The sequence below is a fragment of the Cimex lectularius genome, unplaced genomic scaffold (assembly GCF_000648675.2).
Source record: "Cimex lectularius strain Harlan isolate CLEC.00 unplaced genomic scaffold, Clec_2.1 scaffold11, whole genome shotgun sequence".
NCBI classification, from domain to species: Eukaryota; Metazoa; Arthropoda; class Insecta; order Hemiptera; family Cimicidae; genus Cimex; species Cimex lectularius.
This window is the reverse complement of record NW_019392673.1, coordinates 1,765,759-1,789,083: the sequence shown is the minus strand read 5'-3', so window position 1 is coordinate 1,789,083 and position 23,325 is coordinate 1,765,759. Positions and strand designations below refer to the sequence as shown.

The 23,325-nt window shown below is 34.1% G+C and overlaps 2 protein-coding genes across 2 annotated transcripts in view; both read right to left on the bottom strand.

Annotated features, from left to right (window-relative positions):
• The window catches only part of LOC106668319 (KH domain-containing protein akap-1), a 115,373-nt gene extending 104,983 nt beyond the window's left edge, over window positions 1-10,390 (bottom strand). The window contains exon 1 of the mRNA XM_014396962.2: window positions 10,215-10,390. The gene's annotated coding sequence lies outside the window, so the exon portion shown is untranslated. The remainder of the gene's footprint in view (window positions 1-10,214) is intronic.
• A 2,358-nt stretch (window positions 10,391-12,748) lies between these two features.
• Window positions 12,749-23,130, bottom strand: LOC106668317 (ADP-ribosylation factor-binding protein GGA3). The gene is made up of 13 exons (XM_014396958.2): window positions 22,913-23,130; window positions 20,651-20,811; window positions 18,459-18,692; window positions 18,212-18,379; window positions 17,935-18,151; window positions 17,683-17,880; window positions 17,495-17,617; window positions 14,772-14,852; window positions 14,608-14,713; window positions 14,306-14,550; window positions 14,071-14,237; window positions 13,154-13,264; window positions 12,749-13,079 (listed from the first exon to the last, which is right to left on the bottom strand). The coding sequence occupies exons 1-13, from the start codon at window positions 22,959-22,961 to the stop codon at window positions 12,981-12,983; spliced, it is 1,959 nt and encodes a 652-aa protein (XP_014252444.1). The 5' UTR covers window positions 22,962-23,130; the 3' UTR covers window positions 12,749-12,980.
• Window positions 23,131-23,325: the final 195 nt, after the last annotated feature.

Below are 23,325 nucleotides of genomic sequence, written 5' to 3'. Positions count from 1 at the left end.
GAATTTATACAATACAAGGGTAATGTGAAAGATGTGAACTCAACACTAACACCGTCCATTATTACTAATAATACTACATTAAGTCTATCGAATACAAACAAACCAGCATACATTTCCATACCATTTATCCAAGGCCTATCACATAAATTAAACACATTTCTCTTGTCCGATAACTTCAAAATAGCTTTCAAAAATTATAAAACAATTCAAACACTTTTTTCCAAAATTAAAGATCCCACACCAATAACAAATAAATCTGACGTAATCTACAAGATCAACTGTTTAAACTGTCCGGCAACTTACATCGGTCTTACATCCCAATATCTGGACAAGAGAGTAAAGCAACATATCTATGATTGCAAAAAACCCAAGCAAAATCCTACAGCACTCGCTACCCACCATTTTGAACACCAACACAATTTCGACTTCAAAAATCCAAAAATATTACATACAGAACAAAACAAACATAAACGTAATTTCTTAGAAATGGTTTATATCAACAGAGATAAACACAGCATCAATTACAGAACAGATACATGTAAACTCAGTCGCAGCTACGCCAATATCATTAATCAAATTCAATACAGATAACATACCTATATCATCACATTACATTCCACACATCAAATATTTTTCACATAGTCTAATTTCCCAACAATTTAGCTTTCCTTTTCCTATTTATCCCTTTCTATATAATCCTGAAAGGATAATCTGGCCGAACCATTACCAACACATTTTTTCCCTTCGTCGGCTCTTTTCACCTCAAAGAAGCCGACGCCTTATACAAAAATGTCTTTTCTATACCGACATCCTTCCCCACCCCTTCAAAATCCAACGTATATAAACACAAAATAGCAAAATCTCACTGGCACTCTCGACACGACACGCAAGAATGGCACAATTACACAGAAGACAAACACTTTGAGTGAGTAGAAATACTTTGATTGAATATATAAAAAATATATTTTGCATTGTATAAATTCACTTTTCCACATCCAAAATGTAATTGTTATATGTAAACAATGTTTGTAAATCCCAGGCCCTGAAGATGATCTCAATAAAGATCGAAACGTTGGCACGATAAAGAAAATGTTTTTCTGAAACCTACATCTCACGATTTCTAAATAAATATCGATTAACGGTGACTAATCACCACACATTTCTAACAATAATGTCAAATGCCTCTGTATCCCTTGATAGTACACGAAAGAAAGTCAGTACCTAGTGATCATTCTTGCTAAAAAGCAGGTAAGTATCTTCAACTGATCCGGGTCTTGTAATACGACATTGTCATTTGAATATCCGCTTCTAACCAAACTGTTAGTTTTCTTAGACTGATATGCTCCATGGTACGTTACAAAAACACCCTGCATTTAGGGATGGTTAGGGATTCCTTAGATAAGTTCTACTTTCATCATACACATGCCAACATATACCAACCTACTTTTTGAAGAAATAATAAGGAAGGTTGAAACATAAATAACTCAACTTAGCAGATGAGGTGATCGATTAAAATAAAATCCTGTATTAAATAATAAATATGATATCCTGTCTTTTTATTGTGATTAATTATAATCGAACATATAATAATAATTATGTTTGTTTGGTTATTTATGAACGTCCCACCGATAGGTATCAGGATCAGGTCTATAACTATTGTCACCCGAGTTAATTGGTGATGTACCTTCGTTCAGTGACGTTTCGTGAAAAAAATTACAACTAAATACCTACAATGTCAACCAGCGCAAACAAAAACACCAATAAAATGCGAAATCCCTGGGCAAGAAACAAACAAACATCAATTAAATTAATTAAATGGATAATCTCGCGATAAGGGTACACATATTACGTTATCAAGTCAAGGGAAAACCACTCGTTAATAAAATTGTTCCATGTGGAAAATTAAATAGAACATCCAAAAAGAAAAATCGCTGTCCTTGTCTAAAAAAAAATGTATTACATAATTAAAATAAAAATAGACGTGATAAATGTACACATTCATTGACAATTTTCTGACATTTTCGTATTTTATCAATTTGTCTTAGAGATATGATAAGGATAAAAAAGGCAAACGTTGGCAAATGTTATGATTATAATTTTTTATATCGATTACGCAAAAAATATTTAGAAAGTAATGCAATTTCATTTTTTCACATCAACAAATGAAGTTTAACCTTCATAAAATGATCAAGTGGTGGAAATTCGGAGATCTTGTACGTTTCCAAATATGTGAAATTACGGATTTTTTTTTAAACATTAAGTTAATCCCTCAGCTGAGGTCGAAGCCAGTGAAAGTGATAGAACACAAAGGGTATCGTCGTTTTGAATTTCCAGATTGGTTACGCAACTTTTCATCGCCCTGCACCAGCCCTCGTGTAAGATTATAACCAGGGGTTTCCTGTCGCAACGGTGATCCCAATTCCATTTAGAACCACCGGATGAATTGTCGACTTTTAACCAGCCTGACAAGGGATTTGAGCAAATACGCCGGCCGGCCGGACGGGATTCGGATATTGAGCACGCCCATAACAAAATTATGGAGTCACTACATTGCATAGTTTGCGTGCTGGGGAAGAGCCGTTTCCTCTTTCTGCGTAGTTGTCAACAATCACTTTCCACCTGTCCTCCAATTATGTTTTCTTAAAAGTGAATTTTTTTAGCGCGAGCGGAATAAAAGGGAACGATGATAAAAACTGTGAACAGATATTGGACATCTTGGTCCTTCTTCATCGTCAGTTCAGTGACTGCCTATTGCTGTTTTCCGACCAGCGAAAAGCCAAACATGTCTAATAGACCAAAACGAACTTCAAATATTTTCTTGTTCGTAAAGGTGAATAAATTTGAAATTTAATCACAGTAATAAGTCATCATTGATTGGTTGGCTTTCTGCCTAAAATTGTGACTTCCCCCTTGATGAAGTCCGTCTGCGAGTCTTCAGTAGGTAGTGAATACAGGGACTGGTCTGCGCGTTTTTTCTCTCGTGTTTGTCCTTTTTGTCCCTACTTCACGTTCACCACTAAAGGTGGTGAAAAGAAATTTTCGGTTTTTATTTGTAGCCTATACATAAGGTACTCTTTGTACAACTGTCTTCAGTCAGTCTTTCCTCCACTTTTTACACCAGCTCAAGGTGTTCTTGAATGTTGGAGATAGCTTGGATGGAATACGAGTTAAAGTACAAAATTGCGGTATCGTCCGCGTAGGTGGTGATGATCGTATAGGGGTGTGTAAGTAGGTCAGCAGCATAGATGATACAAAGGATGGGACCAAGAATGCTCCCTTGTGGACGCCGACTTGTATCGCCTTGTATTGTCTAATTTCCGAGAACGCGTTGCCGCCTCCCACTAGAGTAAACGTAGACCAACATAAAAATATTATACCGACGATTTTAAGTGCAAATCCATTCACTATTTGCATTAAATAATCATACAACCTTTACAAAATAATCTATAATGAATAATTAATCTGTATATATTGTTTAAGTAAATTCAAAAAACATTTAGTTCCAGCAAATTTTCTTTATTTACGGAAGACGCCTTTCACTCACCTTGTGAGCATCGTCAGCCTTGGTTAAAACAAAACAGGCTCACAAGGTGAGTGAAAGGCGTCATCCATAAATAAAGAAAATTTGCTGAAACTAAAAGCTTTTTAGAGGTTCAATCGCAAAGATAGGCATACTTTAAAAGAAATGTTGAATTAATCGTCCTTAGCTATCTCAAAACAAACTCAAAGGAAAAACATCCATAATAAAAGACTATTTTGTTATCTTGCTTAATGAAATTCCTTGGAAATTACCGCATATTAAATCTGTATAATGGCAAATTATCGAATACAACCAAGTAACAGGTTCTACATAATTGTTGGGTATTAATATTTAACTATTAAGTACAGGTAAGCATTACAATGGATTTTGTGAATTAAGACGATAGCAGGTATTAAGAACCTGAAATTTGGTCTGCCTCGATCATCCTGGTCCGCCAAACCTCGCTGATTTGGGCTATCAAGTTTTTGAACATAGCCTTAAGTGGCATGTCTGTGTGTTAGTACTTAGTCGACTTTCTAGAAATCCAACACGGAAGAACGTGAAATGCCGCGTCTGACAGACCAAGGCTCATTCATATGCTAGGCAAATCGGTTAAGACGAAGCAGAGACATCGGATCACGTCGTAGGTGCCTCTGAAGATTAACCGAGACAAGTACTGGCTGGAAAGGTAACAGCTCTCTAAGGAAAAACCAAGAAAAATAGTTTCGTCGGACACAGATATACATTTACTTTATTTCAGGAACGTTTTGGTATATTCGGTTGTAATTTCGGGTGAAAAGTGAAAGGAAGTGGAGTAAATTGGAGAAATGTCGAGACGAGTCTGAAAGACCCAAAAACACCCAGGATATGAAGATCGGAAATTGCCAAACTGTAGGTTTATCACTCCACAGTCCTAAACAAAAGCTCTCCATAAATGATAAAATTACCAATAAAATCACATGTTAATTTCCTGGAAAATATAGCTTTCATATTATGAACATGGACTACGACCCCAGATCTATTGTGGATAGCCCTTCTTCATGTCTATTCCATGGAATAACTCGTACACCAAGAATTTGTACACTAGAACTTGAGCGAAACAGATTCTATTTAAAGATTTTCAAGGATTTAAAAAGTGATTTTTTACAAAACAACAAAATTTGACCGATTGGAGCAGCACGTTAGAATCTCTCCCCTTCGAGTATGCAGAAATTTTCAGAACAATCATTACTATCAAAATATTAATTTGTAAGACTTTGCTGTTATGACCGTAAATAATTTTTATTTTGATGTCTCCTATAGTTTTTGATTTAAAAAAATTATATTGAATTCAACAAAAATGTATTTTCTGTGTGAACAGTTGAAAAGTTCGATTTTAACCTTTTAAAATCCAATTTCTGTACTAATTTTAGCGTTGAAATATGTGCTTAAGTCAACTTTCTGGGTGATATTGAAGTATGTATAACTTTTTGACTCTAGAATCTCAATTTGTTGACTTTTACTCCGCTTTATAGCTATTCAAACTTTTGCAATGGATTTTGCGTACGTAAAAGAAAATTATATGCTTAAATTTGGTCCCCCATTGCTCAGAAGGGTATCGACCAACCGTTGTGCAAGTAATTTTATCGATCGGTCCAGATCCATCACCAGCTTATTCAAGAAAACTCTCATCCAGCTTCTCCCAATATGACTTGGCGTGCGATATTAAATGACATTGTGGACAATCATTAGCAACAATATAATTACATATATTTTTTTATTTGAATTTAAAAATAAATTTTTGGTTACTGAAAACGGTTAGTCTTCCATTAAGCGAAATAATTCAAAAGTACACAATCGATCATTGTAAAATGTTAATTTTTTTAAAAAGACTTCCCAATTAACGATGAACACCGACAGCTTTTCAAACTGTAACGAAGACCGTTAGAATCTAGTTCTCAATGGAAGGTCTTGGAAAGTGGCCGTTCTCTTTCAAGGCGAAATACACGTTATTAAATGTCCGAGGGATATTAATTCGTAACGAGAAAAACCTCATCCAGCATTTATACCTTGGAACTTAAACCAAATTTAATCTAAATTCGCAGGTAGAGCTTGGAATTAATGACATATGTCGTGCACGAGGGATGGCAGAAAGGAATCTTCCAGCAATCTTGCTAGATCGGTAAAAAGTTAAATTAGTGGTTTTATTGAGGTCTTACTGAATACAAAAATGACATATAAACACCAATGCGATGTTTTAATTACGAACTGCTGTTTACACTATTTATCCCAAGCACCCACTAAATCGAGACACGAATTAACCAATAGTATACAAGCGTTATTCCCAGTTGACAACTTTTTGGACTGGGTTCAAAAATTTGAACTCAAATTGGTAAAATGGACCAAGAGGGACTGAAAGGCCACGACAAACCTATTAAGCCGCTATGCTTTGGCCAACAACCAACCTCTGACATACGCAGTACAAATTATAAGTAACTGTTAATATGTTTTAAGTTTTTTTACACATGTAATTATAATTCTCGGAGAGATTTGAAAACCCTCCTGCCTTGCGATCTGACCTAATCTACATTGTGGGGCTTGACCCAACTTTATCCCCATGGAAAATGCACTCACCTTGAAGAATTTAAGGTTGAAGGTGCCAAATAGAGCATTTCTTTTCATCGCTTTCCAAATGATCAGTCGTTAGGTTCCAATGCAGACCATACAGAGAAAAATTTGAACAATGCTTCTTTCTTTATAGAATAATTTTTTACTACATAAATTAAATACTATTTTTATTAAGGATTTTTGTTTTATGACATTTTTTAATCTTTACAAAAAAGAACCCACCAAACCGGATCAGAAACTGCACTAAATGGAGGCAGTTTGGCTTGTACATTAATTCAAAATAACATTATAAAAGCTGAAATAACCAGTTACCAATTAGTGATTAATTCACCGTTTTTAAAGTTAACTACTGCTTTTTTTGCCAATTTAAGACTCTTTATTCACTAACAAGGGTATCTTCTACATAACTCTGAGACACATGGACTTAATCCAAGGTAAGGACCATGCCACTGAACTATTAATGTGCATAGATGCTGCTCTCAAGATTGCCAGCCTTGGTTAAGTATGTTCCATGGAACGAACTGGTTTGGGAGTAACAAACGCGTCTGGAGTGAGAAAAAATAGAATTATACTGTTGTGTGGGTGCCAGGAAATTAATTGTCTAGCCTAATAAACTTGATGAAACAGATAGAAGTAAGATGATAACAGATGTGAACAAATTCATTTTAATCCTACCTCAACAAGGGGAAACTCATTCAGATACATGTTCAATCTGCCAGGAAGAAATGGATGTCAAAACAGTTTTATGTGCTTGTTAAGCCTATTCCAAGCTGTTAACTATGAAGGTACATCCACTCTCAAGAGAGCAAGATCGAGTTAAGTATATTCATGGAACTTTTGCTACAAGCTGGAAATACCAAAAACATATGAAAAGGATGGGAAAAACAGCCTGATTTACACATTGTTAGTAAGTGTGCCAGTTGATCTTGCTAGCCACTGGCCAGTAGCGACTGGAGGTGTAAACACCTTGTTGCCAATGCTGGAAATGCCAGTGTGCCAGTCACTAACATCACCAGTTAATGTGTGATTTACAGGTTCAGCCTTGTTGAAGTTTGATGATTGCCTCATTTAACAAAAAAACCGACCGTTTTATTCTGTAAATTACAGAATTGTTTTATTGTTGTTGCTTATGATATACGAAAAGCTGATAGTATCGAGAAATTGGTTCCAGATGGTAGAAAAGACAGAATAGTTTATAATTTTAGTTTTGCAGGCAGTACATTACGCATCACAGTATCTTGTGGACTTATTAAAGCACAGTAACTTTTTCTAGTAAAAGGTAAAAGTTTTATAACTGGTTTAAATTCTGAGGATCTGTTGAATGAAGCTCTCTTAAATATTTTCTGATGCTCCCACCTCTTTACTGTGCATTCAACCTAGTACCCACATCCTCTTCTCTCGCAGTAATTCCTGTAAAAGCTCCTCACACACAACCAAAGAAACGAAATGTATAGATTTTTGAAGCACTTGTCTATGGGCATAGAACATTTTTGTGATAAAAAGCAAACGCAAAAAAGCAACAAGAGAAGAGGACAGATGTCAACGTTTTGTCTATTACATTAACAATGTAAAGAAATACTACCAGTTAATCGCCAGTAGCTCGACACTAGTAAAAAGTGTCAATTCGCATGCTAGTTACTAGCACCGTGTAAACAGCTATTGCCCGCCCCTGACGATGCCAGTAAGTACCTCAACATGACGTTTCAACAGCTGCAACCTGTAAATCAGGCCTTTAGGCTACTGTAATGTGGATGCCAGGAAACGAACCAGTCTTATAAACTTAATAAAGAAGGTAGATCACAAGTAAGATGATAGTGGAACTGAGATCATTGTAATACCATTTCAAAAGCATGGATAAAGCATTCAGACACTTGTTGAATCTGCCAGGAAGAAGCGAAGGTCAACACAGTTTTTATGTCTGTTAAGCCTAGTCTACGCGATTTAATTATGAAAGTACATAGATAACTTAGAGAGCAAATTTATGGGAGCGTTCGACAAGTTGGTTTGGGATCAAACACATATGAAAAGCTTGGAAAATACACTATTAGGCTACTGTAATGTGGGCGACAGGAAATGAACCAGCCCTATAAACTTATAAAAAAGATAGAGCACAAGTGAAATGATAGTGGAAGTGACGAATAGAAATACATAACCTCACTCTGAACTGAAACAACCTATGACTAATAGTCTAAAACGGTAGCACGAAATGTGTGGTGTTTAGTAACCGTTGGTCAATGATTATTCGGAGATCGTGAGATGCGGTCTGGTCTGACGTAGGTTTTAGAAAACCATTTTCTTTGTCGTGCCAACGTTTCGATCTTTATTGAGATCATCTTCAGGGCTCAGTGTTTGTTTTCTGCGTAATTGTATCATTCTTCATAGGTAGCAGGAAAGTTTATCTCACACCCAGAATACAGGTCTTAAAGAAAAGTCGTACGGATCTTCACTGGCCATTGTACATAGTAATACACTATCTCATAAAACATGAAAAAGTTCATTCAAAAGTCTAGTTCGGTTTAAAGAAGAAATTCAGCGAAATGGTATCTAGGAAAAGTAGACTCGACTACCTTTCCAAGGTGTTTTTGGTATTTTCATTATTTTGACATCTTCATTGGTGAGAGTTTGTGTAATTTATAAAACTGACAAGAAACCGACCGATGTGCCAAAACGAGTCTGAAAGACGCCAAAACAACAAAGACGGGAGGCTACTAAACTGCAGGTTCATCACCACGCAGCCACAACAGACACACAATATAACTAATAATATAATAATAATAATATACGTATTAGGTACATATATAAATTAGGTAATAACTATACCTATTAGGTATATATATAAATCAGGTATAGTCATTAGAGAGGAGAAAAAAACTTTAAATCCCAGAAGAATGAATTCCTGGGAAGTGAACTGGTTTAAGGTCAATCCGCAAATCGCAACAAATAGCCATACTGACCAGGAACGCATTGAAATCTTATTGGATCCTTGGATAATTGATTTTAAAAATAATAAAAATCTATTTTTCCAAAACGATTTGAATCTTCAAAAAATGATTTTTTTTTTATATTATAAATAACTCGTTGGTTTAGTTTTTTTAAAGCGTGTATGACTGTTGGAAGGCGACCACGTGGTTTTCAACCTTCATCGCTATCTTCAAATACAACCCACTTAAAACCAATATCAACATCAATTTGCAATTTTGATTTATTAAATTTTCCTTGTACAACCTTCGACAAGTCTTGGAGCGATTTTTATCAGTTTTCCAGACATGAGAAACACTGTAACACTAAAGAATGTTAATATATATTGTACATAAATTATCTGACTGCATAGACAATGATTATATTAAGTTATTGAAACATTTTCTGTTATAACAGAGGGAGATGTAAAAAATGGAGATAATTGAACTATTGCGCAATGGTTTTACAACTGCGTACCCCCGAAAAAAATGGATTTTTTTAAACTTTTTTTTAACCAAATTAATTTCAAACAACCATGAGTTATAGTCCATTCAATTTAAATTGGCACACGAGTATATTATGAAAATAGAACCGATGCAATGTAAAAGTCGACAACGTGGTATGAACGTTTTTGTACCGAACAAGTTTTTTCAACACGTTTTAGCAAAATATGAGTGAAACAAATGAAAAACAAGAAAATACGTCGCATATCACAGCAATAAACACGGACCGGCGGGTAAGGTTATTCAGTTTTTCCGGCTGATTTTTCAAACATATAAATAACCGTCGACATCGCAAAATAAGGTTCTTCAAAAGTGGAAAACGTCGAAAATTGATTTACCGCTCAGAGAAAGGCAATCCTGTCGAAAAGAGAATGTGGTCAATAAAAAACATGCATGGCGGAGACTCCACCCGGACGTAAACAAAGTTCGGCGAAACGATTTTTCAATATAAATAAAATGAAATTAACAATCGACACCTTCTCTAATGGTGGAGCTAGATTTTATTCGTCAGAAGATAATCCAACCCTTATCTGTCTTGAAAAAATTGAATACATAATAATAATAAAAAGGCGAATTCTAATTGCGCATCGGCCATAATCGAAAGTGTAATGTGAAAATAAACTCACTGTAAATTCTGTCCCGTCCGTGGACTGCTTGGTATGAGAGTTGGAATGGATAAAAGCCGATTTATCAACGGTGACCCTGGGTCGCCGTTAAAACTTAATTCCGGTGAAATATGAAAAAGGCCACGTGAGACGAACTCGTACTGGGGTTTGTTTGACGGCAAGGGCCGAATGGATCGATGGGAAAATGGCGCCCGCCTCGTCCAATAGCGGCCCTTCGTCAAGGGTCCGAGTTGGCCGCCTTGTAACTTGCTCCGTGTCAAATCCGCCAAATTTCAAATATTATTTGCAAAAACTAATTATAATACAATTATTTAAAACTTACTTTTTACCTTTTCTTCAGTCAATTTAATTAAATATTTTTATTAAATTATTATAATTAAATATTATATTTTTTTAAATATTGATCACAGCAATTGCATTTGATTTGTTTATATATTTCTGTTGTTTTCTTTAAATTCGTTTCATACCTTGCACTTTCCTGTATGTTTTTTATATATCTCTGTTGTTTAATTAAATTTTTATCATCCCTTTTCACTTTTTTTAATATTATTTTTATTTATTGACAGAAAGAAATACTTTATTTGTCAGGAGTCGGCAAAAAGTATATAGTTTTACTACAAACATTTTAAAATTGGCAGTAAAGTTAAAATTTAAAAGGAACACTTATTATATTTATTGAATACAATAGATAAATATTGGTGATAGTTGAGCAACATAACATAAAAGCATATATAAACATAAGAATTCTCGCACTGAGTTTATGTAAAAAATATTTAGCATTGATTATATGTATAATTCTAGATAGAGGGAGATAGAAAAAATATTTTAAAAAATTAAGAAAAAAATTTAATTTAATTGTTTAATTAAATTCTTATGATCTCTTCTCACTTGTTTTATATTTGTTTATATATTTCTCTTGTTTAATTAAATTTTTATAATTCCTTTTCACTTTGTTTATATTATTCATATGTTTCTGTTGTTTAATTAAATTGTTATCTTTTCCTGTCACTTCCTTTATATTTGTTTATATATTTCTGTTGTTTAATTAAATTTTTGCCATTCTTTCTCATTTCTTTTACATTTGTTTATATAATTCTCTTGTTTGATTGTTTAATTAAATTTTTATCATTCCTTCGCACTTATTTTATATTTGTTTATATATTTCTCTTCTTTAATTAACTTTTTATCATTCCTTCTCACTTCTTTTACATTTGATTATATATTTCTGCTCTTTAATTAATTTTTTGTCATTCCTTTTCATTTCCTTTGTTTGTTTATATATTTTTGTTGTTTAATTAGATTTTATTATTCCCTCTCACTTCGTTTATATTTAGTAATATATTTATATTGTTTAATTAAATCATATATGTTTAGCTGTCATAATTGATCATATTAATTATTACAATTAATTAATCTTTTTATCTAAGGACTTGGTTGAGATCAAAAAATTAGTGTCACAAGCGGGATTCAAACCCACGACCTTCAGCTAGACGGTTTAATTAAATTTTTATCATTCTTTCTTTTACATTTGTTTCTTTGATGAGTTCATTTGTTGTTGTTGTTGTCTTGTTTGATACTTTAATTAAATTTTTATCATTCCTTCGCTCTTCTTTTATATTTGTTTATTATTTCTCTTCTTTAATTATTTTTTTATCATTTATTTTCACTTCTTTTACATATGTTTACCCCTAACCATCCCTAAATTGCCCCCAATGCTGCCCGGCTGTCCAAGCAGATGGCTCTTCTTCTGTTAACCACCTGCACTAGTATAAAAGTTGAACAGATAAAAAAAAATTTTTGGGAAAAGATTTTCAGTTACACTGCGTATTTTTTTTTTGGGGGGGGGTTCAACCCTCACCACTGCTTTTGGGAAGGAATGCACAAAGACACTTATTGTTGAAATTGTATTTAAAATCCAATTTTTCCATTATTATTTTAAAAATAAATAAAAAGTTTGTTACTTTAATCATTGTTGAATGGTTACAAAAAATAAATATTTAAACATAAACAGTATTAAGTATCATGAAAAGTAAGCGCAGTACCAATGCAGAAAGAGTTTTAAATTACAGTTTGAATGATTGGGACCACAAATCACACCACAAGCCTCATTATAACAAAAAATGATATATCAAATTGACTCTTTAGTTAATTTAAATTTATGATATCAAAGTTTACATAATCTAAAATACCCTTACATATATTCTTCAAGTATAAGTATATATATTTTCTTGGGCTTTTGAAAAATAATATTTAGATTTTAGTTGTAAAGTTGTATGTTACTGGGTCTTATTGCTTTTATTTTTATTATTAATTTACATAGAATATCTAAATGAAGCGACTGTTATGATTGGTTCTAACACTATTTCCGCATTGATATATTTTTTTAAATATCATTGCACTATCACAAGAAGCATTGGTGAAATAGTTTACATCGAGTGTTTAATGTGAATCATAATTACTTTCTGCGGGTGCTGTTGATAAATTTCAATAGATAATTACCATTAGTTTATGGTATCCATCAATTGTTATGTGAATTAAAATTGAAATAAATATATTTTCAAAATATAACAGTAACAATTATCACATCACACAATTTTCATAATCCCTAATTTATGATCTGTCCACTTTATTATGACACTTGTTTGTAAATATTTACATAGCCATGGTTTTGCCGCCTGGTTGGTTGAATCCTCAACTCTTGACGGCTTTTCTTTAAAGTTTTCTTCTAAAAATAACTATTAGATTGAATACAAGCAGAACTCAGACCTAATTTTCCTTCATAAGAAGTTCTTCGACCTCCCCCATTTCTGTAATAGTTTCCTCGTCCATTGTGTAGCTAACGACATATTTCAGTTTTATGGGTTCCTATCGGGAAAATAAAAATTAAAAAATATTTATAGATTGAGGTGGGGGGGGGGGATAAGCAATGAAAAAATTACCTTGGTTGGTGATGCGATAAGCATGAGTTGTGTGATTGCAGATGGTGGTAGAAACGGTTTATATGCCGGTAGGGTAGTGCTTGAAGGTGGCAGTAGCCTCAGTCGGCAGCACTAAAACATAAAATAATAATAATAAAGTTTTAAAAATTATAACTAAAATAATACAGAAACATAAAATCAAATTTTGGCTGAAATAGTCTACACAATAGTTTTTTTGGTGTTTGATCAGCCTTCTCAGTTTAAATATACTTTCCTAAAGATAAATTGGGGATGAGGCCAGGAAGACAGAAACAACATTTATTTTCTTGTCGAGCTTTCGGCAGAATATATCGTCTTCATCAGGACTTCGAAAAAAATCGTTATATTATATGAACAGGTACATGTGTGTAGATAACGGATAGCCGGTCCTGATGAAGGCGATATATTCTGCCGAAAGCTCGACAAGAAAATAAATGTTGTTTCTGTCTTCCTGGCCTCATCCCCAATCTACCTTTAGGAAAGTATATCTACACAATAGTCTGTAATTTTTATGGAATTTAAACACTTAAGGTCTTCCTCAGGCAAGTTGATTCAATGTTCAACCATGGAGGAAGGAGGAATCAACCACCTGAACCCCTTCACACACAGACAACTCATTCGTCCAGGCAAGTGGCTAAAGGCACAAGTGCCTCTCACATTTTCACCCACACTGGTTGATTCATTTAAAATATACAACTCAGCATTCATCCTTCACACTATATCTATGTTTGAAATTCCACCAATTTCAAAAGCAACAAATTTCATTTACTTTTTTGCTAATATTAAAATTGCATCACAACTAATGTAAAAATGAGCTGTAAATTTCCAACCTTTTAGTGGCATTCCTATTTTATCATCTCTATCAAAATTGAACAGTTAAATAAAATATATCTCAATACCTTTGGTACCACTGGTTGAAATAAGAAGTTTTCTAAAGGACTTTCATTTTTGCTACTTGTTGTAACCACAAAAACTGAAACATCTGCTCTTGGACAATCTTTTGCTAGATATAGTGCCACGCTGATTCCATTTTTTTGATCCAACACTTGGAATGGTGGCACACTACCTTTTAAGAGAACAAAACATTATTAACAACTATATTTAAAAAAAAATAAGTTAAGAAAAAGAACATACTGTGTTTAATAGATTCTAAAGTTATTTTAAGATCTCCTAATGGCTGTAAAACAACTCCATTTTCTTCTTTTGTCTTTCCTTTAATAATCTCACTTTCTGTCTGGGCTTTTGTTTCAACTTTTACGGGTTCACTAGGATTAATGTGATTATCACCAAGAATAAGCATCATATCGTCTGCCAGATATGAGTTCAACGGGCTCTGGCCGTTGCGCTCACCATTTTCCTTCACCTCTTCATCCAACGGTCTATAAAATAACCACCTGTGAATATATATGAAAATAAAAAAAAGGCAATAAACGTACTTTTTCATGTTAGCTAAGCTTTGCTTAAGCAATGCCTCGCTTAAAACGTCCAGCTCTTCGAAACCTTTTGATTTCACCGACTCTTTCGGTGGTAGTATGTCATTTACTAAAAATTAAATTTCCTTTTAATTTGAGTCATTAGATAATTATTTTATTTTGTCTACCTTGAGCATTATTTGGTTGTATTGCACTTTGTACATACATTAAACTGTCATTCATCGATGGCATAAAATTTGTGACAGTACCTAAAACCAACAATTTCACATTATTATATAACATCTATTTTATATATAAGGTGAGTTAATTTCTGTTTGTCCTTTTTTTTAAAAAAATTATTTAATTATTGTATATTGGGGATATTTTAGGAAAAACCATGAGACACGTAAACTTTTATTTTTCTCTAGTTTCTCATGAGCACTATTTTCTATTCTCTAATTTCACTATTTCAAATGGCAACATACTCATTAATGTACAGTTTTTAAAGGTTTGTTATGCTGAATCCAACAATTCCAGTGGTTTTTAATTACAATTTTTTTATGGGCTTGTATCATTGTATTTTTGGGTAAATGGGTGGATGAATGGAGCGATTGTGGGAATGAAACCCATGACCACAGGATCTATAAACTCGAGAGTCTGACTCGCTGACCAATCCTTAAACCATGATTTTTATGCTGACTGACTTATTGTCTACATTACAGGAAAAAGTAGATCTGATTCTGATGTTGGGAAAAGTGGACCAAAATTTGCACAAGACTTAATCGTACTGTAATGAGCCACTCTAGAGCATTCTGTTGGTCAATGTTATTTGAAGAAATGTGTGGTGGTTAGTGACCGTTAATCGGTAATTATTCAGAAATGCGGTCTATTAAATACAGTCATACCACAACTTCCTTTCACATTACCCTTCCTCACTAAAATACTAGATGATATTTATTCTCAAACACGACACGCAAGGATGGCACAATTACACAGAAGACAAACACTTTGAGCCCTGAAGATGATCTCAATAAAAGATCGAAACGTTGGCACGATGAAGAAAATGTTTTTCTGAAACCTACATCACACCCGACCTCATCTCACGATATCTGAATAATTATCGATTAACGGTCATTAGCCTCTACACACCTCTACACACTAGATGATGTATTGACAGCAGTTCCCACAGATCAAATTCAAACTACATTAGATACATTTAATATGTATATGTATCACCCACGCCTACAATTTACACATGAAATCGAAAACAACAAAACAAATCCATTTTTTGATACACTCATCACAACCAGATGGCACATTAATCACAGATTGGTATCAAAAACCAAGAAACACAGATCGCTTCCTCAACTTTACATCTCACCATCCTCTTCATACAATAATAAACACGGCTAAAGGGTTACTTCACAGAATGATTACCCTGAGCCATGAATCATTTCACCACAAGAACATAAAGATATACAAACAGACCTCCATAACAATCTCTACACTAAGCACATAATCATCAACTACAACTCAACACTAACACCATCCACTATTACTAATAATACTACATTAAGTCTATCAAATACAAACAAACCAGCATAAATTTCCATGCTATTTATTCACGGCCTATAACATAAATTAAACACATTTCTCTCGTCCGATAACTTCAAAATAGCTTTCAAAAATTGTAAAACAATTCAAACACTTTTTTCCAAAATTAAAGATCCCTCACCAATAACAAACAAATCTGACATAATCTACAAAATCAACTGTTTAAACTGTCTGGCAACTTACAACCCAATATTTGGACAAGGGAGTAAAGCAACATATCTATGATTGCAAAAACCCAAGCAAAATCCTACAGCACTCGCTACCCACCATTTTGAATACCAACATAATTTCGACTTCAAAAATCCAAAAATATTACACACAGAACAAAACAAACATAAATGTAATTTCTTAGAAATGGTTTATATCAACAGAGATAAACACAGCATTAATTACAGAACAAAACAAACCTAAACGTAATTTCTTAGAAATGGTTTATATCAACAGAGATAAACACAGCATCAATTGCAGAACGGATACATATAAACTCAGTCGCAGCTACGCCAATATCATTAATCAAACTCAATATAGATAACATACATATATCATCACATTCCACACATCAAATATTTTTCACATAGTCTAATTTTTCAACAATTTAGTTTTCCTTTTCCTATTTATCCCTTTCTATATAATCCTGAAAGGATAATCTGACCGAACCATTACCAACACATTTTTTTCCCTTTGTCGGCTCTTTTCACCTCTAAGAAGCCAACGCCTTATACAAAAATGTCTTTTCAATACCGACATCCTTCCCCACCCCTTCAAAATCCAACGTATTTAAACATAAAACAGCAATATCTCATTGGCACTCTCAACACGACATGCAAGAATGGCACAATTACACAGAAGACAAACTTTGAGCGAGTAGAAATACTTTGATTGAATATAAAAAATTGTATAAATTCTCTTTTTTCACATCCTACATGTGTTTGTTAAATGTAAACAATGTTTGTAAATCCCAGGCCCTGAAGATGATCTCAATAAAGATCGAAACGTTGCCATGATAAAGAAAATGTTTTTCTGAAACTTGCATCACACCAGACCGCATCTCATGATTTCTGAATAGTTATTTGAAGAAATCGTTGACAAAATTTTCTTTACCATTTTGTATTATGAGCAATTAATCATCTATCAATTAAAATGATAAATAGATAAATTGGTTCTTGGTTGACAAATTTGGACAAGACTTCATTTTTCCGAAAACCAATGTTCGGAAATAATTTTTTACGAATAATTTGAAAATGGCTGCTCCAATTTAAAAACAGTCTACGCCATTGAATTAAAAAATTGAACTCACACATTGGCTGATTGTTCAAAAGTGGGGCAGGTTTTTCTACGATCTCACTAAACACATCACGTAACGCATCTAGACTGATAGATGGCTGACTCGTCTGGCATGCAGGCGCAGGTGAACTTAAACCTAAAGCAACAAATACACATAAATAATTGCTACACAAAACTGTGCAAAAAAAAAAAAAAACATACAAAGGCTGGCAAAATTGTCAACAGGGACAGTAGAAATCGCTTCCTGTGTTGGGCTTGGAGTCAGGTCAAGAAGTGAAGGAATATTCTCTTGCTTTTTAGCAGGTGTTTGAACCTTCCTGCTTGGGCCTTGATCCACGATTAATGAGTTGTACTTGACAAAAACCTCATCGAGTTCATCATTTACAGTCAACACCTCAGCTGAAAGTTTTAATTAATTTATAGAGTTAAAAGCTAATAAATTGGATAACTTACTGCAAAAAGCAGGGTCAGTTGTAGTAGTTGCGAGTTTAAAGAGTCCAATTTTTAAATTTTGACATGAAGTGTAGAGCTCCTTAATCAGCTCCAGTTCTTGCTCACTGCTCACCCCTACTTGGTAACTGTCTAACATTTCATTCAACAGGTTGCAGTTATTGCCTACTTTCTCAAGTTCCAGTTTATCCCTCCATTTCTCCTCAACTCTCCTCTCCTCCTAATAAAATTACTTAAATCAATCAGAAACCAATTTTTTAATTGTTATTAATAATAATACCTCTTTGACCATTGATTTTATAAGCTTGTTTGCAGCCTGTAAGTCTTGAGGATTTTTACTTTGAAGTAATTTCTGTAAGAGTTGTTGTGACTGCTTATCCTGCAAAATGGAAGCTTGTTGCCTAGGTGTACTCACTTCTTTAAGCACCTGACAAGGCGGCGGTTCCTCCTGAAAGTTCACCATTATAAAAAAATATTCTGTAATTTACGATAACAAAATAAATATATTATCTGATTTATAAACGAACCTGGATAACGCCTTGTTTCTTAAGCATGTCATAAGCTTCTTTGATCTTACTTTCCTTTGGGTACTGGATCGTCCAAGTGTACATAAGCTCAAGAACTCTCCGTCTCACGGGTTCTGGTGTATGAGCACCAAGATATTTCGGAGAAACTAGTTTTATAAGTTCGTTCAAAAAACGGAATTTGCCTATCTCAGCATGAAATGCGCTACCACAGCGTTTCATGCAATTTTCCAATAACTGTAATTACAAATTAACATAATGTTTTTTTTCTGAACTACTAAAATTACCACTATTACTACGTACTATTTTACTATTTTTACATAAAATAGTACTACTTAACTATGTTACTATTTTAAACATAAAACATTAAAAAAGTGGTTGTTAACAACAAAAGGTAGGTTAGATGTATGTCAGAAAAACACATTTTTTATTTAATTGCCGATGAATGAACCTTTATTCGGGCCATTGACAAGGCTGAGAATTGCCAAAAATCATACAAGAAAAATATAGATGAAAATGTTAACATAATGATGAATTTTAATTTAATAAAAATATTACATTCAGGCCTTGAGAGAAATTGACGTGAAAAGACTAAACAGAGATGGGCTGAATAAGAGCACTAAAATGAAGGCAGTTCAGCTGAGAAGAGTTGAATAAAGTTACATGTACTGAGATGAAGACAGTTGAATTGAGAAGACTGGGACGAAGAGAGTTGAGTTGAGAAGAGTGAGATGAAGACGTTGAACTGAAAAGACTGAGGTGAAGCCAGTTGAGTTGAGAAGTTGTGAAAAAGGCAGTTGACCAGAGGAAAGTTGAGCTGATGAAAATTAAGCTATGATAACAGAAGATAGTTAAGAATATTGTAAAAATGGCTTGACCAGAGGAGAGTCGAGCTGATGGAAAGCTATGAGGACTGAGATGAAGACAGTAGATTTGAGATGACTTAGATGAGGACCATTGAACTGAGAAGAGGCAGTTGACCAGAGGCAAGTTTAGCTAAGTGTACTGAGTTAAAGACAGTTGAACTGAGAAGACTGATTAAACGTTTTTTGGCGGAAGTGGAGTTCCACCAAAAAACAATTGAGCTGACAGTACTGTGATGAAGAGAGTGAGTTGAGCTGTTGAGTCAAGAAGATGTTGAAAAAAAGCTTGACTAGAGGAGAGTTGAGCTGATGATAATTAAGATAAAAGATGAGTGAGAGTGAGAGAGAGAGAGAGAGGGGGGGAAGNGAGTGAGAGAGAGAGAGAGAGAGAGAGAGAGAGAGAGAGAGAGAGAGAGAGATCCCTAATGAATTTGGTTGCTCATGTTTTGGGCTTGTACAGAAAAAGCCTGATCCGGTTCCTTCGTTTTGGAGCCATCTGCATACCATATCATTGTATCTGATGCTCTCCTGTGTTCTTCCTCTCCTTATAGTCCGTTGTGACTTTGTAGGAAGTCGTAAAGAATGTTTTTGGGATCAGTCAGTCCCCATTTCTAATAATGGTGTCTGATTTTGTTGATTATGGTTGTATGCCCGAATTGTTTAGTTCCTTTCCAATTTAATTGTTTCTGGAGCCTAAATGAGCTTTTCCTAGCCTCTCCTTGTATAAATATTTCCAGTGGAGGTAGGTTTAGCAGAGTTTCTAATGCATTTGTAGGGGTTGTTCTCATTGCCCCTGTGATACATAGGTTTGATAGTTTTTGTATGGTGCCTAATGTTTCGATAACTACATTTTGTTGAGCTTTGTTCCACCAGATTAGTGATCCATAGGCTATTCTTATTATTGCCGAGTATAGCCAATGGCCATTTTCAGTTTTAATCCCCAAGATTTGCCTTGGGTTCTTCTTGTTGTCATTAGCGATATTTTACTTTTTGCTATTGTATGTTGCAGGTGAGGGTTCCCCAACAATTATAAGTGAAAGGTGGTTTCTCACTATTAAAACGACTTATTGAACTGGTCACTAAACAACACTTAAAACATTACAATTAAATTATCACAACAAGAAGTTTTGATGAAGGAATGTTTGTTCAGCATACAGAATAAACATCTCATTGCTTATCACAGTTTAAAAAATAGTAATTATCATTAACAGTTTAAGAGGAAATATCAAGAAGTTCTAACTTTAGAAACAACTAGGTAACATAAGCAATAAGCAAGACTATTGAGGTTGGTAAGCAGTAACTTAATTTTCTGATCTGTAACTGGAGGCTTACCAGCAACGCTTGCAAGGCCTCCCATTCTTGAAGTGAATGAACTTTGGCCGTTATGAACTTGGCTGCTACCTGGATGCACTCTGGCTCCTTGTTTATTAGGCCGCAGAAAGCGTCAATTGCAGCAGTGTCAGGGCCTTGGTTTCCAGCGTTAGTGGCCCTTTCTAAAAATCAATACATTATGATTTCAACAAAAAACAAATTTTATAATTAATTATAATTTAACCATTCAATTTGAATTAGTTTAACAGTACAATATTATTTCCACTGAAAATATTGAATTTAAAATGAAAGAACATTAAAAAAATTAAATCATCCTTTTCTGCAATAAATCTGTTTTATGATTCATCACCCTACTAAATACAAAGTGATCGATTGAATTTTAATTTTGGAAGAAGTCTTATTTTCATATGCTCTTTAATACTATTTGTACTTTTATCACATCTATAATTTTTATAAATTGTTATATACAACATTTCAATTGAATGAACAATCATTAAATCAAAAAGTCAGCTAAATACATATTCATGAATAATCTGGATCTTATGGAGATCCAATAATCTGGAAATCCAAATTATTCATGAGTAAGAAAGTGGTCAATACATTTAACACCTTAAATAAATACATATTAGCAATTAAATAATAAGGGTCCAGAATCGTTGGGTCTAAATGCCACTAATATGAAATGATAATGAAGAAAAATGTGACATCACGATCCCACAGCAATGGGAATGGTTCTCTCAGCATTTGGCACTCCTCCCTCAAGATTAATTCAAAATGGGGGTAAGCAAAAAAAGATGAAAAGTCAATTAAGTTAAGAGAGTCTAGAAGCAAGAACAAAAAAGGACTGTCAAGTCTAAGAGAAAGAAAAGAGAAGCAACTTGAAAGTAGTTTAGGTGATAAATAGATGAATACTAATATAAGGAAAATTGAGCTAAGAAGGCTGAGGTGAAGACAGTTGGATGAAAAGACTGACAAAGGCAATTGACCAGAGGTTAGTTGAGCTGTTGACAATAAGCTAAGTGGACTGAGATGAAGACAGCAGGGTTGGAAAACTGAGTTGAAGACAGCTGAGCTGAGATGGCAGATAAAGGCAGCTTAATAAAATAGAATTGAGCTGATGACAATTGAGCTGAGATGACAGTTAGACTGAGATGAAAACAGTTATGCTGAGAAGGCAATGAAAAAGCAGTTGACCATAGGAAAGTACAGCTGAAGACAATTAAGCTAAATGGACTGAGAAAAAGACGGATGAGTTAGGAACAGTGAGATGAAGATAGTTGAGCTGAAAACATTGACAAAGGTAGCTGAACAGAGGTGAATTGAACTGAAGACAATTAAGCTAAGTGGACTGAGATGAAGACAAATGAGTTGGGAAGGCTGAGATGAAGATAGTTAAGCTGAAAAGAATTACGAAGGCAGTTTACTAAAATAGAATTGAGCTGATGACAATTGAGCTGAGAAGACTGAGATGAAAACAGTTATGCTGAGAAGACAATGAAAAAGCAGTTGACCATAGGAAAGTAGAGCTGAAGACAAGCTAAATGGACTGAGAAAAAGACGGATGAGTTGGGAACAGTGAGATGAAGATAGTTGAGCTGAAAACATTGACAAAGGTAGCTGACCAGAGGTGAGTTGAACTGAAGACAATTAAGCTAAGTGGACTGAGATGAAGACAAATGAGTTGGGAAGGCTGAAATGACAGAAATGAAGACAGATAGTTAAGATAGAGCTGATGACAACTGAGCTTGGAAGACTGAAATGAAGACAGTTAAGCTGTCTTCAGTTAAGAAGACAATAAAAAAAAAAACAGTTGACCAGAGGAAAGCAGAGATGAAGACAATTAAGCTAAGTGGACTGAAATGAAGACAGTTCAGTTGAAAAGACCGAAAGGAAAACAATTAAGCTGAGATAGTAAGAAAATAAATAAACAACTAAACAAAGCTTTTATCTTTAATTTCTTGGTAAGCAATTTTAGTGAGAAACTATGTAGTCTTTTAAGTAATGACTGAGACAATAGGCTTAATAAATGGAGAAATTAAACGACTAATTCTTTTGTTTCCATACTAACAATTTTTGAAGGCCTGCGGGAAGGTGAAGCTTGTAGTCAATAAAAAAAAAAAAAGGCCGATGAAATTACTTAGAAACTGACAAACACTACTTTCAAATTTGAAACTTTGAAAGGGAATAGAACAACGCTACAAACTACAATCGAGAAATAAAAATCCAAATTAAAGAGTCAAAATGGATAATTTAATTACTCACGTATCAACGCTTCCAGGCTTGTAGTTATAATATCAATCTGGTTGGCCATTTCACCAAGAGCTTTTTCCACTAGAAGCTCATTTCCTCGAGGATCAAAAGCGACAACTTAACGCCCAATCCAACTCTGAAGAAATATCGCTTTCCTTTTTATGTACCTGAGAGAGGAAGGTAAATCCCTGGAGTAACCTGTACCGTTATCATTGTATTTCTAAATTTTGACAGAAAATAGAGGAGGTTGTTTCTGTTATAATTGGGTTGTGGCATGTTGGCGGACCGTTAAAATTCTCTTACCTGACATGTTGGAATAAAAAGCCGACCTAAACAAAATTGATTTTTTTTAATAAAGAAAACGTTTAAAATTTAAGTTTTTCTATTTAAACAAATATAACTTAGAAAGTACACGGCTCCTCTGC

What these genes read in the sequence shown, in the direction of transcription:
- LOC106668317 (XM_014396958.2), bottom strand. Translation starts at nt 22,961, where the DNA reads ATGGCCAACCAGATTGATATTATAACTACAAGCCTGGAAGCGTTGATA. An exon ending in AGGCCTTGCAAGCGTTGCTG is followed by an intron (nt 18,693 to 20,650) that starts GTAAGCCTCCAG and finishes TTGTAATTACAG; the next exon opens with TTATTGGAAAATTGCATGAA. An exon ending in ACAACCAAATAATGCTCAAG is followed by an intron (nt 14,714 to 14,771) that starts GTAGACAAAATA and finishes TTTAATTTTTAG; the next exon opens with TAAATGACATACTACCACCG.